Genomic DNA, 14,059 nt, shown 5'->3' on the forward strand with positions numbered 1-14,059 from the left:
GGACAGAGCATGCTCAGACCTGGGGGAGAAAGGTAGCTCAGGCTGCAGATGGTGCACGGGTTACGGTGCCGAGAGCCGATAGAAAGGATTTTTCCTTTTTCTTTGTGGTGGTGAGGAGAGAAGAGGACTGGAGAGTGTTCGTTCCCCTGCAAAGCATAGCCTTAAGGTGTCTTCTTTTTTCTTTCTCCTGTGAAAGAGAGGCACTGGATAGCCTTTCCTGTTATTTAGCAACACCAGGTATGCGTGCATGTGCTCGAAACACTGATCTACCAGTGATAGTAGTTCCAAGATTAGAGAGGTTGCAGATGCTCTGAATTACTGCATTTCTTTGCTGGGTATCATTGTAACTGTGCTCTGTTTGCTGTGCTGATCACATACGGCTCTGAATTCAGTTTTGCTGGCAGTCCTGGCTGCAGTGTACTTCGGGAGGGGGGGAGGTTAGCATGGTTTTGATGATATCTCCTTGCTCCCCCCTCCCCGCAACTTCACACTGAGTCTCTCCTCTGTGCCTGTGCACATGTGGGAAGGGAGGCAGTAGTTCATTTGTAATCCCAGGTCTTTGTAGTCCCTCTTTGTTTGACTAGTGGTTTGCTGTATCGTTTTTAAACAGAAGTCTCATGGGGAAAACATCTGTGAGCTGGACCAAATTCTGTAGGTTTTCAGAAATGTGTTTTTTATTGGACAGGTGCTGCTATGGGATTACTTTTTTTTTTTTACCGTCCCCTAAAAGCATGTTAATGTAGAGCTTGTGGTAACCAAGGAGGGATTTTCAATGTTCTTATTGGCTGTGCTGTGCTCCCAACAATTTTGGCTCCTGTTTAGAATTTGCAGCACACAGGAGCAGTCTTGGGCACCATGCTGATGGGAAGCAGGGAGAGCTCAGGCTGTAAATGCTTCTAAGCACCAGTCCCAGTATCAAAATAACACAGGTACTCTACCCGCTGGAGAATAGAGAAAGAAAGGATAGATAAAATACAGAGAAAAACAAATGGCAGCTAGAGCACAGAGGCACAGTTGGAGTGGCTGAAGCTCATCTTGTTCAGTACTTTGGGATTCCACGTCATATTCTTTTAAACTCACTTTTGCAGCATTGGTAAATTTTCCCTTCTGCCACCCTCACTCCGTCTTTACTTCAGGCAGACCACTGAAGTAAGATAAAGCTGCTGCTCTCTGACACCTCTTTTTCTGACAAAGGTATCTTGCTTACAGACTAAAAGCGAGAGACCAGGCAAAACGAGAGATTTTTTACTCTTATGACAGAGCTGTTAATGCCAGTATAACCTGATCGGTTTCAATGGGATTCTCGGGTGAACAAAGATCAGCTGGAATGAACTCTGTCTGTTAAGCTTTCCCCTCTGTCTAGCCGTGGTTATTTGGAGTAACTCAGGTTTTCATCTTTAGGCTTGGGACTGCCAGAACGTGGAGAAGACTTGAGGGCTGAGAGAAGTACCTTTTTTATTTTTAAAAATTTTTTAAATGTTTTTTAGCTCATTTTTCTTACATCTCTTGCCTCAGGCTTGTTTATCAGAAATACGTCTTATCTAGGGGAATTTTCTGGAGATTAGGTTAGTTTTTTGTGAGGGGAGGTTTTCATTATGGGTGGAGGAGAGAACTTGGAAATGTGGACCTCAAAAGCCCCAAAAATATTCTTTTTAGATTTATACTTTTAGCTCAGTTTTGTGGCTTACTTCTGTGCTTTGACTGCTTAGTGCTGGAATTTTTTTTAACCTGTTATTTTGTAGATCAAGCCAGCAGTATCAACAAATATTAAATCAATGGTCGCTGGTCAAAAAGAAAATCAGGTTGGACCTCCTTCTGTCCCAGCTTCACAGACTCTGAATTTAATGGAAGAAAGCTTAGATTTTCTATCCATAAGTGCAGCCTGTAGGTGTCCTGTAGCGACCAGCATTCTCCTGTTCCTATTGAAGGTACATTTGCAGTAGGGACCATTGCACAGAGCCTCAATCGCCTTGGTTGTAGTCTCGTTTAGAAAGATTTACGGTTTTGCTTTCTATTCCTCACTTAGGCTAAACCATAAAAACTGGAGATAGACCTAATTTTTATCACAACTGTCTATAGATAAGGTTTTTGTAAGACTTTTTTTAATATATTGTAATATTTGATTTTTTTTTTCTGAATAAGGCTCTATTTTTTAAATTCTGTTTGAGACTACATAGTTAAGATATTTTTTGTATCTCCTCTTTGTATCAGGCTTCATTAATGATATTTTTATCTTTAACTGCTGGGTTTGCTCCCTTCAGGAATCTGCTCCTTTCCTGTTTAAAAAGTCAGCACTTCTACACTTGACTGCTTTTTACAAAGAAAATGTTCCAGTATATCAATCATTCAGTGTACCATCCTTTCTTTAATGTGCTATGTACTGTGAAAGATATATGTATCTCATTAAATAAATACAGTGAATAAGATGGTAACAGCTTTTGGGGCTGTGGGGATTGACTTGCTTGTAGTTCTGTGGGAATCTGTGACAGAGATGAGAATAAAAGCGAATTCTTGGCTGCCGAATCCTAACTCCCCCTCCTTCCAGTTGGGAAAGTTGCCTTCTAGCAACTTCAGTTTTGAGTATGAATGAAGTAGGTATTTAAAACTGCATGTGTTATATACATTGCATCCTTAGCTAAGCCTCTTGCATCAGGGATGGGAGAAAGAACAGAAGACATTTTGCAGGGGAAGTGTGAAATGCCATGTTTGCACGCTTTTCTTTTCCTGTACTGGTCCTGGAAAGCCAGTCTAGCTAGAGATGGAGGTAGGGAGCGCTGGTGGGGAAAATATCCTTGAGGAGGGAATATCTCCTCCCACCCCTCCCACTGTGTTACCATAACAAGAAGAAGTCAGGACTCCCTGTGCATTTCCTGCCCATGTGGCTCTGGCTCAACTCCTTCCCTGTCCTGTGGCAAAGGCATAACTCTTCCAGTTATGCTGCATCTCTGGGAACTGTGGAGATGGTTTGGACACCATGGCCACAACTGGCAGGCTGTGCCTGGGAGCTGGTCAGCTGGGCCAAACCCAAGAGGAGGCATTTCTCTGCACAGAGTGGTGACGCTCTCTGGAAGTATGTATCCTTCATGGGGTTTCTTTTCCATTTTGTGAAGCTTTTTAGCCTGCAGTATCTCTGGAAAACTGAACATTGCCTTGAAAATGCTTGGGCATTGTTAACAAAAGCTTATCAAAACATGAATAGACAAAACCAGCACTTTTCATTCTGTTAATACCTGCAGGACTAGGTGATCCTTCTTTAGGTACACTGTTCACCCTGGTCACCCTTGGCTTTTTCCTTTGGGGCTTTTATTAATGTATGTTTATGTCTTTTTTTGTGGCTGTTTTTTATTTTGCAGGCTTTGTGGCTTTTCTCCCTATTTCTTATCTAGATTGTGATTTTTAAAATGGAGAAGAGATTTGGAACGTTGTCCATCATATTAATAGCTTCAGTGATTCATCCTACTGTAGCTTCACAATTAAAAAAAGAACAACAGACCTCATCTCTTAAATGAATCCAAACAGTCCTTTATGCCAACTGCCTATTAGTAGAAATTCCCCTCTCATCCCACCCACTCTGATCTCCTAGACATGGTAACGAGAGATGAAGAGCCATGTCTCCATCTCTGTTTCCTGTTACTTTCCCACTTCCTGAGGATGTTTAAAACATCAGATGACCAGTAGGTAACAGGCAGAAGGTGCTACTGTGTCCAGACTTGTATGAGAGTACCACGGACCGGCAAGATGCTGGAGGTCTGTGCCAGAAGTGCCTGCTGAACACACCAGATGCATGTTCCTGAAGGCTTTATGTGCTCACCAGCAGTCAGTGCTAGTTAGAGAGGCGGTAGCTGGGCTGAGAGGATGAAACTGTGATACTTTTGCTGAGTGAGTGGAGGTGGAGGAAGAGAATGGGGTAAACTCCTCATGCCTGTGAGCTCTTTTGGAAAAGAGTAAAGATGAGCTGACCAAAATAGAGTCCCTCCCACAGGCTCTTAGCCTCTGGAGCGGCATCATCGTGGCTACAGAGGGTAGCAGTGTGTCCAGCATGCCACTTCTGCAAGTGCTTTCCAGTTCTTAAGATGTTCTCCAATGACACCGTGGGAGGGGAGTGACAGGTGTCTAGACCCATTTTGTCAGGGAGATTTAGTAATGAAAGTTTCTTTTATCATGAAGCAGCTCTCTTTAGGTGGAAGACTAAATACTTTTACCTATTCTGGAGTTACCTGCTGCCTCCTGGGAAAGTTTCCCATCCCAGGACTGCTGCTGCTCACAGTGCCTAACAGCTGATCTCAGCTTGGGGGACAGAGGAACCTGGGGACATGGAGAATGATTGCTTGCCTTTACCCCCTTGGTGCAGCTTCTCCTGGGTATGTAAAAGCAAACAGTGGGATTGTTTGTTACTATTTATGTTCTGTCATTCCCTGAAGGACCAAAAATTTTAGTTCTCGAAGGTCTGTTTTTACTGAAAGTGTCAGATTGAAAAAAAGGTGGTTGATAAAATGTGGGAAAACAGGCAAAGAATTAAGACAGTTCCCTGAGTACCTGTGAAATTCTCCTCTCATTTCTGCCTGCGACAACCCCTTCCTGTCCACATCCCCTTGCTTACTTTCATCAAAAGCAGCTTTCAGCCAAGCAGCATGAACCAGGATTTAGGAACTGGCAATGAGGAACAGAAATGAAGATGGATTACTTCAGCATTGCTAGCATTTAACAACTATCCCTGACACCTGGTTGGCTAAAGCACATGCACTCACTTCAGCTAAGTGCAGGGAAGTGAAAGAGCTGCAGTGAGGAAAGAGGTGGAACAGGGCCTTGCAGATGATTTTTGTTAAAAAGCTGAGTTGTTCATTCTTAGCCATTTAGTGGGTATGGCTGTAGCAGATTCTGAAATGAAAATTGCTAACCTCTGAACATTGGCCACATCCATCAGGCTGCATCTCTGAAGTGCCTCTTATGCCCTTCCCTTGGGGCTGGAGAGGAGAGAACAAATCAGTCAGGGGTGAAACATTAGAAGATGATGTTTTCAAGAAGGCCTGTTTGGCTCAACGGGTTTGTAATGGTCGGCAGAGCTCCCCACCACCAAAATGCCTGTGAAATATAGGTGGTATCAGTGGTGGTTTTATGGACTGCGGGCTTCTGATGCCTTTGAAACACCCACACATACACACTCATCTCACCATAATGGAATAATAAAAGAGGCCATGTGGTTTTCCCCCCTCTGCCAAGTTCTTGCAACTTGCATTGACTCCATTGAACTTGTAGTGCTTTGTTCTTCTGACCCTCAGTATTAACTTTAACAATGCCCACAGACTGGCCTTCATTTGAAGTGTGTGCTTGCAGCAGAGGACTTGCTTGTTAAAGGTGTCCTTCATTTACTGACTAGCAGGCTTTGCATGTGGCTGCTGGGGCTCGGTCCTTTCCTCGATGATGCTGCTGAAGTCATTTAAAGCTGTGCACACAAGATGAGAGGTTTGTAGTGGAGAGGTTATGTAGAGAGATGGATGATATCGTTAGACATCTTTCAAAGACAGTGAAGAAGTAAAATGAAGCATTGAAAGTCTGATACCAACAAAATAACTTAAGATCTGTCTCCATCAATTTTTATTTTTTTTTCTGAAAACTGGTTTGATGGCATTAGCAGAGCCTGAGTGATGTACCTCTGTCCCAAGTGAGTTTCCATTCAAGGCTGTCCATGGAACAATTGTGGTTGAGCTGCAAAGCCATCAGGAGCAGTAGTTGACAGAGAAGGACAGAGAAGACATCATTTGTCTCTGCAGGATGTCTTTGGTCCCTGGGACAAGACCAGATTTAAATTGCTGTAATTGAAACAAAGGCTAAGTGTTAGGAAAGGGTTTATGACAGTCCTTCCATGCCTCTATCGAGACTGGCTGAAGAGATGAATGAGTACTAAGAATGAGATAGAGAAGCATCTTTGGGGAGAGGTTTATGGAGAACTGATCCTGCCTTGGTAATTAGATGTCCGCTGTGGGTCCCTTCCCATTTTCTTTTCTGTGGTTGAAATCAAAACAACACCATTTTTAATTTGCTGCTTGCTTTTAGGGAGGCAGTTTTTCAGACTACTTGCCAGAGGAGGTAGACTTCATTTCTGTTTCATTTGAGTAGCTAGAGCTGCTCTGAAATTGAAATGAATTTGTTGCTCAGATCCCCAGAGACCACCTCTTGAATTTGCATGGCTTACAGCTAGCACTTGTTTCTTTGGCATTATTCAGACTCCCACATACCTTCAGTTCTTCATGTATCCGGCAGGCTGTTGGGATCTTAGAAGCTGTAGGAATCCCTTATGACTTCATTGAATTCCATAAATGATTCTCCATTCAATTCCAACTTGCAGGATCAAGCTTTTAGGCTGCAGCATCTCTTTTCTAAAGAACTCCCTTAGCAGGAGAGGTTTTGGTGTTTGCTTTGGTCCCAAATATGTCTGGCTGACTTCTTCCACTCTGCCATATAAGAAGCGTCTCTCAGTTAAAATGCTAAGGGATGCTTGGGATGTCAGAACGTGTGCTCAAGACATTGCTTCTTCCCCCTCCCTGCAAACTTACATCAAAGGAAGTTTAAAATTGCTACCTTTAAAAACAGCAGCTAGAAACAGTCTAATGGGGTATATACCAATCAGAAATTTCCCTGTGACCCATTGGTGCAATTATTTACAGCCTGACTAGCAGTGAATCTTGATGCATAATGAAAATTGGAGCCCATAAATACTGTAGGTGAATCAATACCTCAATTGAAGTTCACAGTTGAAAATATAATCAGTACTCTGATACAAGGCAGTAGTGTTTCTTCAAAGAAAGAAAACAGAGGCAGGATCTCTCTAACAAAAAAATAGGGAGGCTTTGGAGCAGCACAGAAAAGGTTCTCAAGTTGGGATGGAAAAATGCCAACACTGAAACCCTTCAAATGTATTAGCTTATCATTTGGATAAGAGTTGGCTGCTGCAGGTCAGACTCTCGCTAAATGAAGGTTTGATTACTTTAATGACATATCGGTTCCTCACATAAAGACCAGAGCTCTCCTCTCTCCCATGCCAGTATTTCTTTTGGAAGATGATGGCAGTTCCTAGCCTTTGATCCTGGATTGCAGCCAAAGAAATGCCCAAATGACTTGGGAGTTTCCCACAGGGCAGCCCATAGACCTGCAAGTCCTCCCCCAACCCCCCAGTAAAATTAAATTGAATGTGATGTTCATTAGTTCACATTCCACGTTAGAGTATTGTGAAATCTGTACTTGGCAATACTCCTTGTATTATTATTGTCTGCAAAGTAAAGGTGAGAGGCACCTTTGAGCATTTGCAGCTGTACAAAAAGCCTGTGGCAGATCAAGAGGAGGAGCTTGGTCTCCCAACCCCTCTGCTAGTGACCCAGTGATTGCAGTGCTCTCTTTCCTGTCACTGTGGGAGTGGTCTGCAAAAACCAGCTGAGCCCAAGTCCCAGAGTACATACTGTTTTTTCTGACAGATCTTCACAGATTCTTCATCCTTAAACTCTTTTACATTTTCTTTTCCAAAAGCATAGAAATGAAAATAAGAGAGGAAGCCTTCCTGTAGAGCAGCTCCCAGTTCTATTTGCGCCTTTTTTTTTACAGTTTTGGGTTAAGCTTTGGCACTTTTTCCTTTTTTCCCTTCATTCCCTGGTAGAGGGGAAAATTACTGAAAAAAGCCTAAACTCTCTTGAATAGTCCATAAAATGTGATTTATGATGGAGCTGTAAATCGGATGTTTAAATGGTTCCCTTCTTGTTTTATTTTCCACAGGTCTTTGCCCTCACCATGTCAAGGAATGTTAATGATGTGTTCCTTCTCCATTGCCTTCCCCACCTGTCATCTTGCTAGGATCTAACTACAGAATGAACATAGCAGCTGTGTTTAATGCCCTGCTCGTGTCTGTCCTCGCTGCTGTGCTGTGGAAATACATCAAACTGCGCGAGCATGCCTCCATGGTGGAAGAGGAGTTGGTCCTCACACGCCAGTCTCAGGAACTTTCTGAGGTTCAGATTGACTACCACGCAGCTCTCCAGGCACTGGTGGAGAACGGTACCAGGATGGTGTGCACTGGCAGGATGCACACTGACCGCATCTGCCGCTTTGAGTCCCTCTGCTACTCTACTGAGGCCGAGGAGTTTGTCTACTTTCACAGCAACTCCTCGGTTATGCTGCCCAACCTGGGCTCACGGAGGTTCCAGCCAGCTCTGCTCGACCTCTCCTCTGTGGAAGATCACAACACCCAGTACTTCAACTTTGTGGAGCTGCCAGCTGCTGCACTGAAATTTATGCCAAAGCCAGTCTTTGTGCCCGATGTGGCGCTGATCGCCAACAGGTTCAACCCAGACAACCTGATGCATGTCTTTCATGATGACCTCCTGCCAATTTATTACACCATGCAGCAGTTCTCTGATTTAGATCTGGAGGCACGGCTCTTCTTCATGGAAGGGTGGAGTGAAGGTGTTCACTTTGACCTCTACAAGTTACTGAGTAACAAGCAGCCGCTCCTCAGGGAGGAGCTTAAAACCCTGGGCAGGCTCCTCTGCTTTACCAAATCGTATGTGGGACTGTCCAAAATCACCACCTGGTACCAGTATGGATTTGTCCAGCCACAAGGGCCAAAGGCTAACATCTTGGTTTCTGGTAATGAGATCAGGCAGTTTACCAAATTCATGATGCAGAAACTGAACATCAGCTTGGAGGAAGGCTCTGGTGAGGAGTACATCGTGGTGTTCAGTCGAACAATCAACAGACTTATCCTAAATGAGGCAGAACTAATCCTGGCTCTTGCTCAGGAGTTTCAGATGAAAACCATTTCTGTCTCTCTGGAGGAGCATTCGTTCTCTGACATCGTCCGGCTGATCAGCAACGCGTCCATGCTGCTCAGCATGCACGGGGCACAGTTAGTCATGTCACTCTTCCTGCCAAGAGGTGCCACAGTGGTGGAGCTCTTTCCATATGCTATCAACCCCGAACACTATACCCCTTACAAAACCCTGGCAACCCTTCCTGGCATGGACCTGCAGTACATTGCCTGGCAGAACACTGACAGGGAAGACACAGTTACCTACCCGGACAGACCTTGGGATCAGGGTGGCATTGCTCATCTGGACAAGGCTGAGCAAGAGCGCATCATTAAGAGCACAGAGGTGCCACGGCACCTCTGCTGCCGCAATCCCGAGTGGCTGTTCCGTGCCTACCAGGACACAAAGGTGAACATCCCATCTCTAATCCACACAATTAGGCAGACTGTGAAGTCTAAGCCTGGACCCAAGAAGCAGAAATGGTCTGGTAGCCTCTACCCTGGCAAAGTGAGGGATGCCAAGTGTCAGGCCTCTGTCCAGGGCACAAGTGAAGCTAAACTTGCTGTGTCCTGGCAGATCCCCTGGAATCTGAGGTATCTCAAGGTCAGAGAAGTGAAATACGAAGTGTGGATACAAGAACAAGGGGAAAACACTTACATGCCTTATATATTGTCCCATCAGAATCACACCTTCTCAGAAAACATTAAGCCCTTCACGATATACCTGGTGTGGATACGCTGCATCTTCAACAAAAATCTCCTGGGACCTTTTGCAAATGTGCTCTTGTGTAGTACATAACCTGCTGCACTACCTGTACAGCTCTAACCTGCTCTCCACTCCATCTGTGGTTTAAAACTTCTCGTCTTGTAGTTTGTAGAGGGCTGAAGAGGACTAGACTGTACCAGTGCCTAAGTGTCTATTTTATTGCACTCCATGTGTATTCTTTAGATGGTATTTATTTCCAGTAAGTGTTTTAAAAAAAAAAAAAAAGAGAAACCTCTGTGTTCTTCAGAGTAACTTCCAGAGGTTAAATTACATGCTGAATACGTGTAATTGAAAACAGAATGGAAGTGAATTGTGTGTACCTTGGTCGTGATTTAAATTTGTTCCTATTGTGTGGTGACTATTTAAGCACAGCATTGAACTGCAGTTAATTCCATGGCTAAGTGGGCAATTCTCATCAGCTTTTTCGTTGTAAGTTATTTTTTTCAAGAACTCTGACTGTAACTTTGAGTTCAAGATTTGGTACTGGAGCCTTCATTAAACTGCTGTAAACCTCCTCGATTTTTTATTTGCATTTTATTATTTGTCAAAGTGTTACTGTGATAGATTTATCCGTTGTTGTGGTAAAATGTGTATATGTGTAGCTTTTTATTTTCCATATTCTGGTTAAAGAGAATGAGACTACAGTGTCGACTTCATGTTTAAAATCAGATTTTACTGCACTCCTATTGCAAAAGGCTGGAGTAGGAGATAGAAGTAGAAGGGGTGGCCTAGATAAAATAATCTGCTGTGTTTTAAGATGTTTTCTTTCTGTGTTGATGTGTTTTAAGGTGTAACTCATTTTGTGAGCTATGTACATGTGTGTGAGAAAGGAAAGGGATGGTTTGGAAGAGATGATGGTGGGAGCGATTGCACTTACAGAAATCCACTCAAGAAAATCATTTTTTTCCTATTTGATTAGAAAAATCTGTTGATAATAGCTACCAACAGGTACATGCTTTGCTAAGGAATAGGCAAATGATGGCAAGGCAAAGCTTTCTGGGCACAGCTGTTCCTGGATGTTGGTGGGAAGAAGCAGAGTCAGGCAGGAAACCGGTAGGTGAATGCCATGGCATTGGGCTGGACAGAGCACGTGGCAGGGATTGGGCTGATGACATTCTCGTCTCTTGCTCCAGTGAGGAGAGTAGTTTATTCTAGACTTAAACACATTTTCCCTGAGATCAGAATCCGGCTTCATTGCTAGGGTAGCACACTGACTGCTTTGGGCCTGATCCTGGACTGCTCCTAGTTGCAAGTACAGGTCTTTGGGAGGGAGAGAGAAAAGAGGCAGGAGTGTGAGATGTTTCCCTGATAGATGTTAGCATCCTCCATCGTTCATCACCAATGTTGAAGCAACAGGAAAAGTGCTTTCTTCTTCTCTCCCTCCTTTCGCACCTTCCTCCCAAGGTCTGGATGGACATTTGAACAGTAGGATAAATGTCTTGTTTTCTGAGTGGTGGGCTGATAGATGAGCATCTCAAGGCAGAATTATAAATATGGGTTCTAGAGGGAGGGGGAGAAAAACATTGCTGTGCAAATCAGACAAGAAACAGGAGGGTTGAAAAATGAGCAAAACACCACAGTACAACATTGGACCTTCAGGCAAGTGCTACTTCTGTATATTCATTTTCATTATGTCTTGCTTTGTTTTCAAATATGTTTATGATTTAAAGAAGGGGAAGAATCAGAATATCAGTCCCAAAGTCTGTGTTTGCTTTGCCATTGTAACCTTGCCAACTAGTAGTTTTTGCCTTGATATTTTAAAGGGGCACATGAATATTCCTGCTGCTGTTTTCTTAGGACAAAATGGGCTTCTTGCTGAAGTGAGTATCCAAGCTGTGCCTCAAAGTCTCCATGTGGCTGCATACTCCATGCTAGTACGTCAGAGCTGAGGTGAGGAAAAACTCCACAACAGATGACAGTGATAGCAAGCTGTTCAGGGACGCCTCTGGGACCTGTGACTCCCCAGGACCTTGCTGGCTGATGAGCTCCCTCTCACGGAAGCGTTTTGCAGCAGTCTTGCATCCCCACATCCATTCAAGCTAAAGGTAGCCCTGTGGCCAGTGGCTGTCCTGCTGGCTGTTGTGAGGGTGGTAATGTTGGCACCCTGTGAAGTCAGTATTGAGTGAGTCTTCAGACAGCTGGAATTTAGTCAGCATTTGGTTTACATCATTTCTCAGAAGTAATTTTCTATGGGGGTGTGACTGCCTGTGTTCTCCTAACCAGTGTTCATCCTGGACAGGATATCAGTCTCATTGTACCTTCCTGCCTGCTTTTCTCCATGTCTTTTGTAGTAATCCTTTGCCTGTAATTTGTAGACCATCCCATTTCACTTAAAATTAGTTCCGTATGATTGCGTATTTTCTAATATTTGCAGATTGGTTACAGCACATTAACTATTTTCTTCTCATATTCTAATGACTCTAATCAACAGAATTGGCTACGGAGCTATGAAGTATCATATATGTGGGTTTCCATGCTCTTAACTCTGGCATGAAACAGTCTCTTGTTTTCAGAGAGAGACTCACTTTTTCCAGAAGATAATCAAATGTGCTTTTCAAAAATGTGCATTCAGGTTCTGTCTTCCTCATCAGTGCTATGAGTGCTTTATGGAGTGGAAGGAAAACGAAAGTATTTTTCCTTTACAAATTCTGAAATAGATGAACACTGAAGTTGTGACAGGGATGTTGCTGTTTTCTTCCAACAGCTGCCCAGTGTAAGAATGTCTGTGCTGGTGCCTTACTGCTGTACCTGAATTCCTCCTCTCCCAGAGCACACAGCACTGAGAGCCTGTGGTCCAGCCTGTAGTTTCATAAATTGGGCACAGTAGTGTAATGCTGATTTATACTACCTCAAGAACTGCTCTGGAGTGCTGGCATCTTTCCATAATGAATTTTCTTTCCTTTTAATAGCTTTACCATCGGTGCTCTGCAGGCCTGTTCCATTTTTCACCCCTGTCCTCCCCTGTCCCATGGGCTGTTTGTTTCTCTTCCTTCACATGAATATCCTCTCACAGTCTCTAACCTTCGCATTTCAAGAAAACCCGCTGGTATTTTCACTGTCAATGCCGCTTAGTGAGTCAGAAGGAATGTTTGCCTGGTATCACTTAAAGTTTTGCCCTGTAATGAATGTGGACTCTCTGTGCACAGGAGTTGAGGCTGCATCTCTTACATGCATAGGAAGGCAGGGCTGGAGCAGAGTTACTTCCCCCGGTGGGTTCGTGGGGCTCCTTTTAATGAGTTGTTTTGTGGAAGCAGCTTGAAACTTCCACCACTCTATCAGCTTGTTTCTGCTCCCAAAGCAATTACATTATGTTCTGTGGTGCTCTTTGCCCCCACTGTCCTGGAAGAAGAGAAATAGCTGAGATTATTTCCAGAACTCTGGGGGTAGTGCATGATGCTGGTCTTGAACTCGCTGTTCTTGGGCTTGTCCATGCTTACGGGAATGGATCATTGAGAAGGATTTCCTCTAGCTGCAGTTTCATGTCTGCTTTTAATTAGACCAAGTGCAAGGAGCAGCCTGTGGCTGCGGTGGGAGGGCTCTTACTGACATACAAGGACAAAGAAGGACCAAATGGAGCACTTACCAGCTCAGACCTGTGAAGTGTTGGAGCAGGAGCTGCAGGTTAATGGTAATACAGTTCCCTATGGGACAGGACCCTTAAAGTGTGACTTCAGTAGAGCCAGAGCAATTCATGTTACTGTTACCTTCCACTGGTTATGGCCCATACTCACCCTCAAAGAATAGAAACATTTCTGAAGAGGCTCAACTCTAGTTTGGCTCAGGTGTGTTTCTCGAGGACGTGCTGCCACCAGGGCTGTGGAAAGGTGAGACTTAACGGATGTGGCTTGTCCTAAACAGCCCAGCCCTTGCTCCACGCAGCAGAAGGCCAGTTGCTCTGGAGGGGTAGCCTGGAAGAGCGGGGAGCAGGATAAAGTAGCACAAATAAGGCTGAAAAGCCACCAAGTCATACTATGTGTAGGACTATCGAGTGGTGGGAGGGACTTGTTCCATGCAGCCTGGCAGGTGGCATTTGGCATGATGACCTGGGGAGCTCACCTCAGAAAATTTCTGTGGCACTTGTTTGCCAGCTTCCCAGGAACCTAACACACAGGGAAATAATGATGAAATCTTGTTTTAATAGTTGATTGAAGATAGCCTGTGTTCTGCCAAGCTACTATCGACATCTTCTGTGTGGATTTTAAACCCTTATTCCAGGCAGGAATTTTCCTCCATGTGATGGAGTGTGGCTTAGAGGTCGGTGTCCCGAGCTCGGTCCCATGGCTGAGTGCAGCATGACAACATCACTAAGCTTTTGGCTAGGGGAGAAACAGTGAGGATGCTGGTTCCCTGAGGATGCTGGTTCCCTGAGAGCAGTGTTTTCACATGGGCGCAACCCAGTTCCTCCTTATCTCCCTCTGCAGACAGCTGGGGCACCTTGATGGCCACCAGCTGATCATCATCTCACCAGCCAGAGGTGAGATGCTCTGGTGCTTATGCAG

General features: G+C 44.3%; 1 protein-coding gene across 14 annotated transcripts in view; it reads left to right on the plus strand.

Moving 5' to 3' along the window:
- Positions 1 to 10,075, plus strand: part of POMGNT2 (protein O-linked mannose N-acetylglucosaminyltransferase 2 (beta 1,4-)) — a 30,726-nt gene extending 20,651 nt beyond the window's left edge. For 8 of the 14 annotated variants that reach the window (XM_017818039.1, XM_017818040.1, XM_017818034.1 and 5 more), the window contains one exon: positions 7,765 to 10,075. In XM_017818039.1, coding sequence (XP_017673528.1) covers positions 7,857 to 9,593 — 1,737 coding nt within the window. In that variant the 5' untranslated portion in view covers positions 7,765 to 7,856 and the 3' untranslated portion in view covers positions 9,594 to 10,075. Of the gene's footprint in view, positions 1 to 8; positions 238 to 4,170; positions 4,362 to 7,764 lie in introns of those variants that run through there. The other 6 variants (XM_017818031.1, XM_017818029.1, XM_017818030.1 and 3 more) reach the window with 6 other exon arrangements.
- Positions 10,076 to 14,059: the final 3,984 nt, after the last annotated feature.

This window comes from Lepidothrix coronata, unplaced genomic scaffold (genome assembly GCF_001604755.1).
Source record: "Lepidothrix coronata isolate B3197 unplaced genomic scaffold, Lepidothrix_coronata-1.0 Scaffold64, whole genome shotgun sequence".
In the NCBI taxonomy this organism is placed as follows: Eukaryota; Metazoa; Chordata; class Aves; order Passeriformes; family Pipridae; genus Lepidothrix; species Lepidothrix coronata.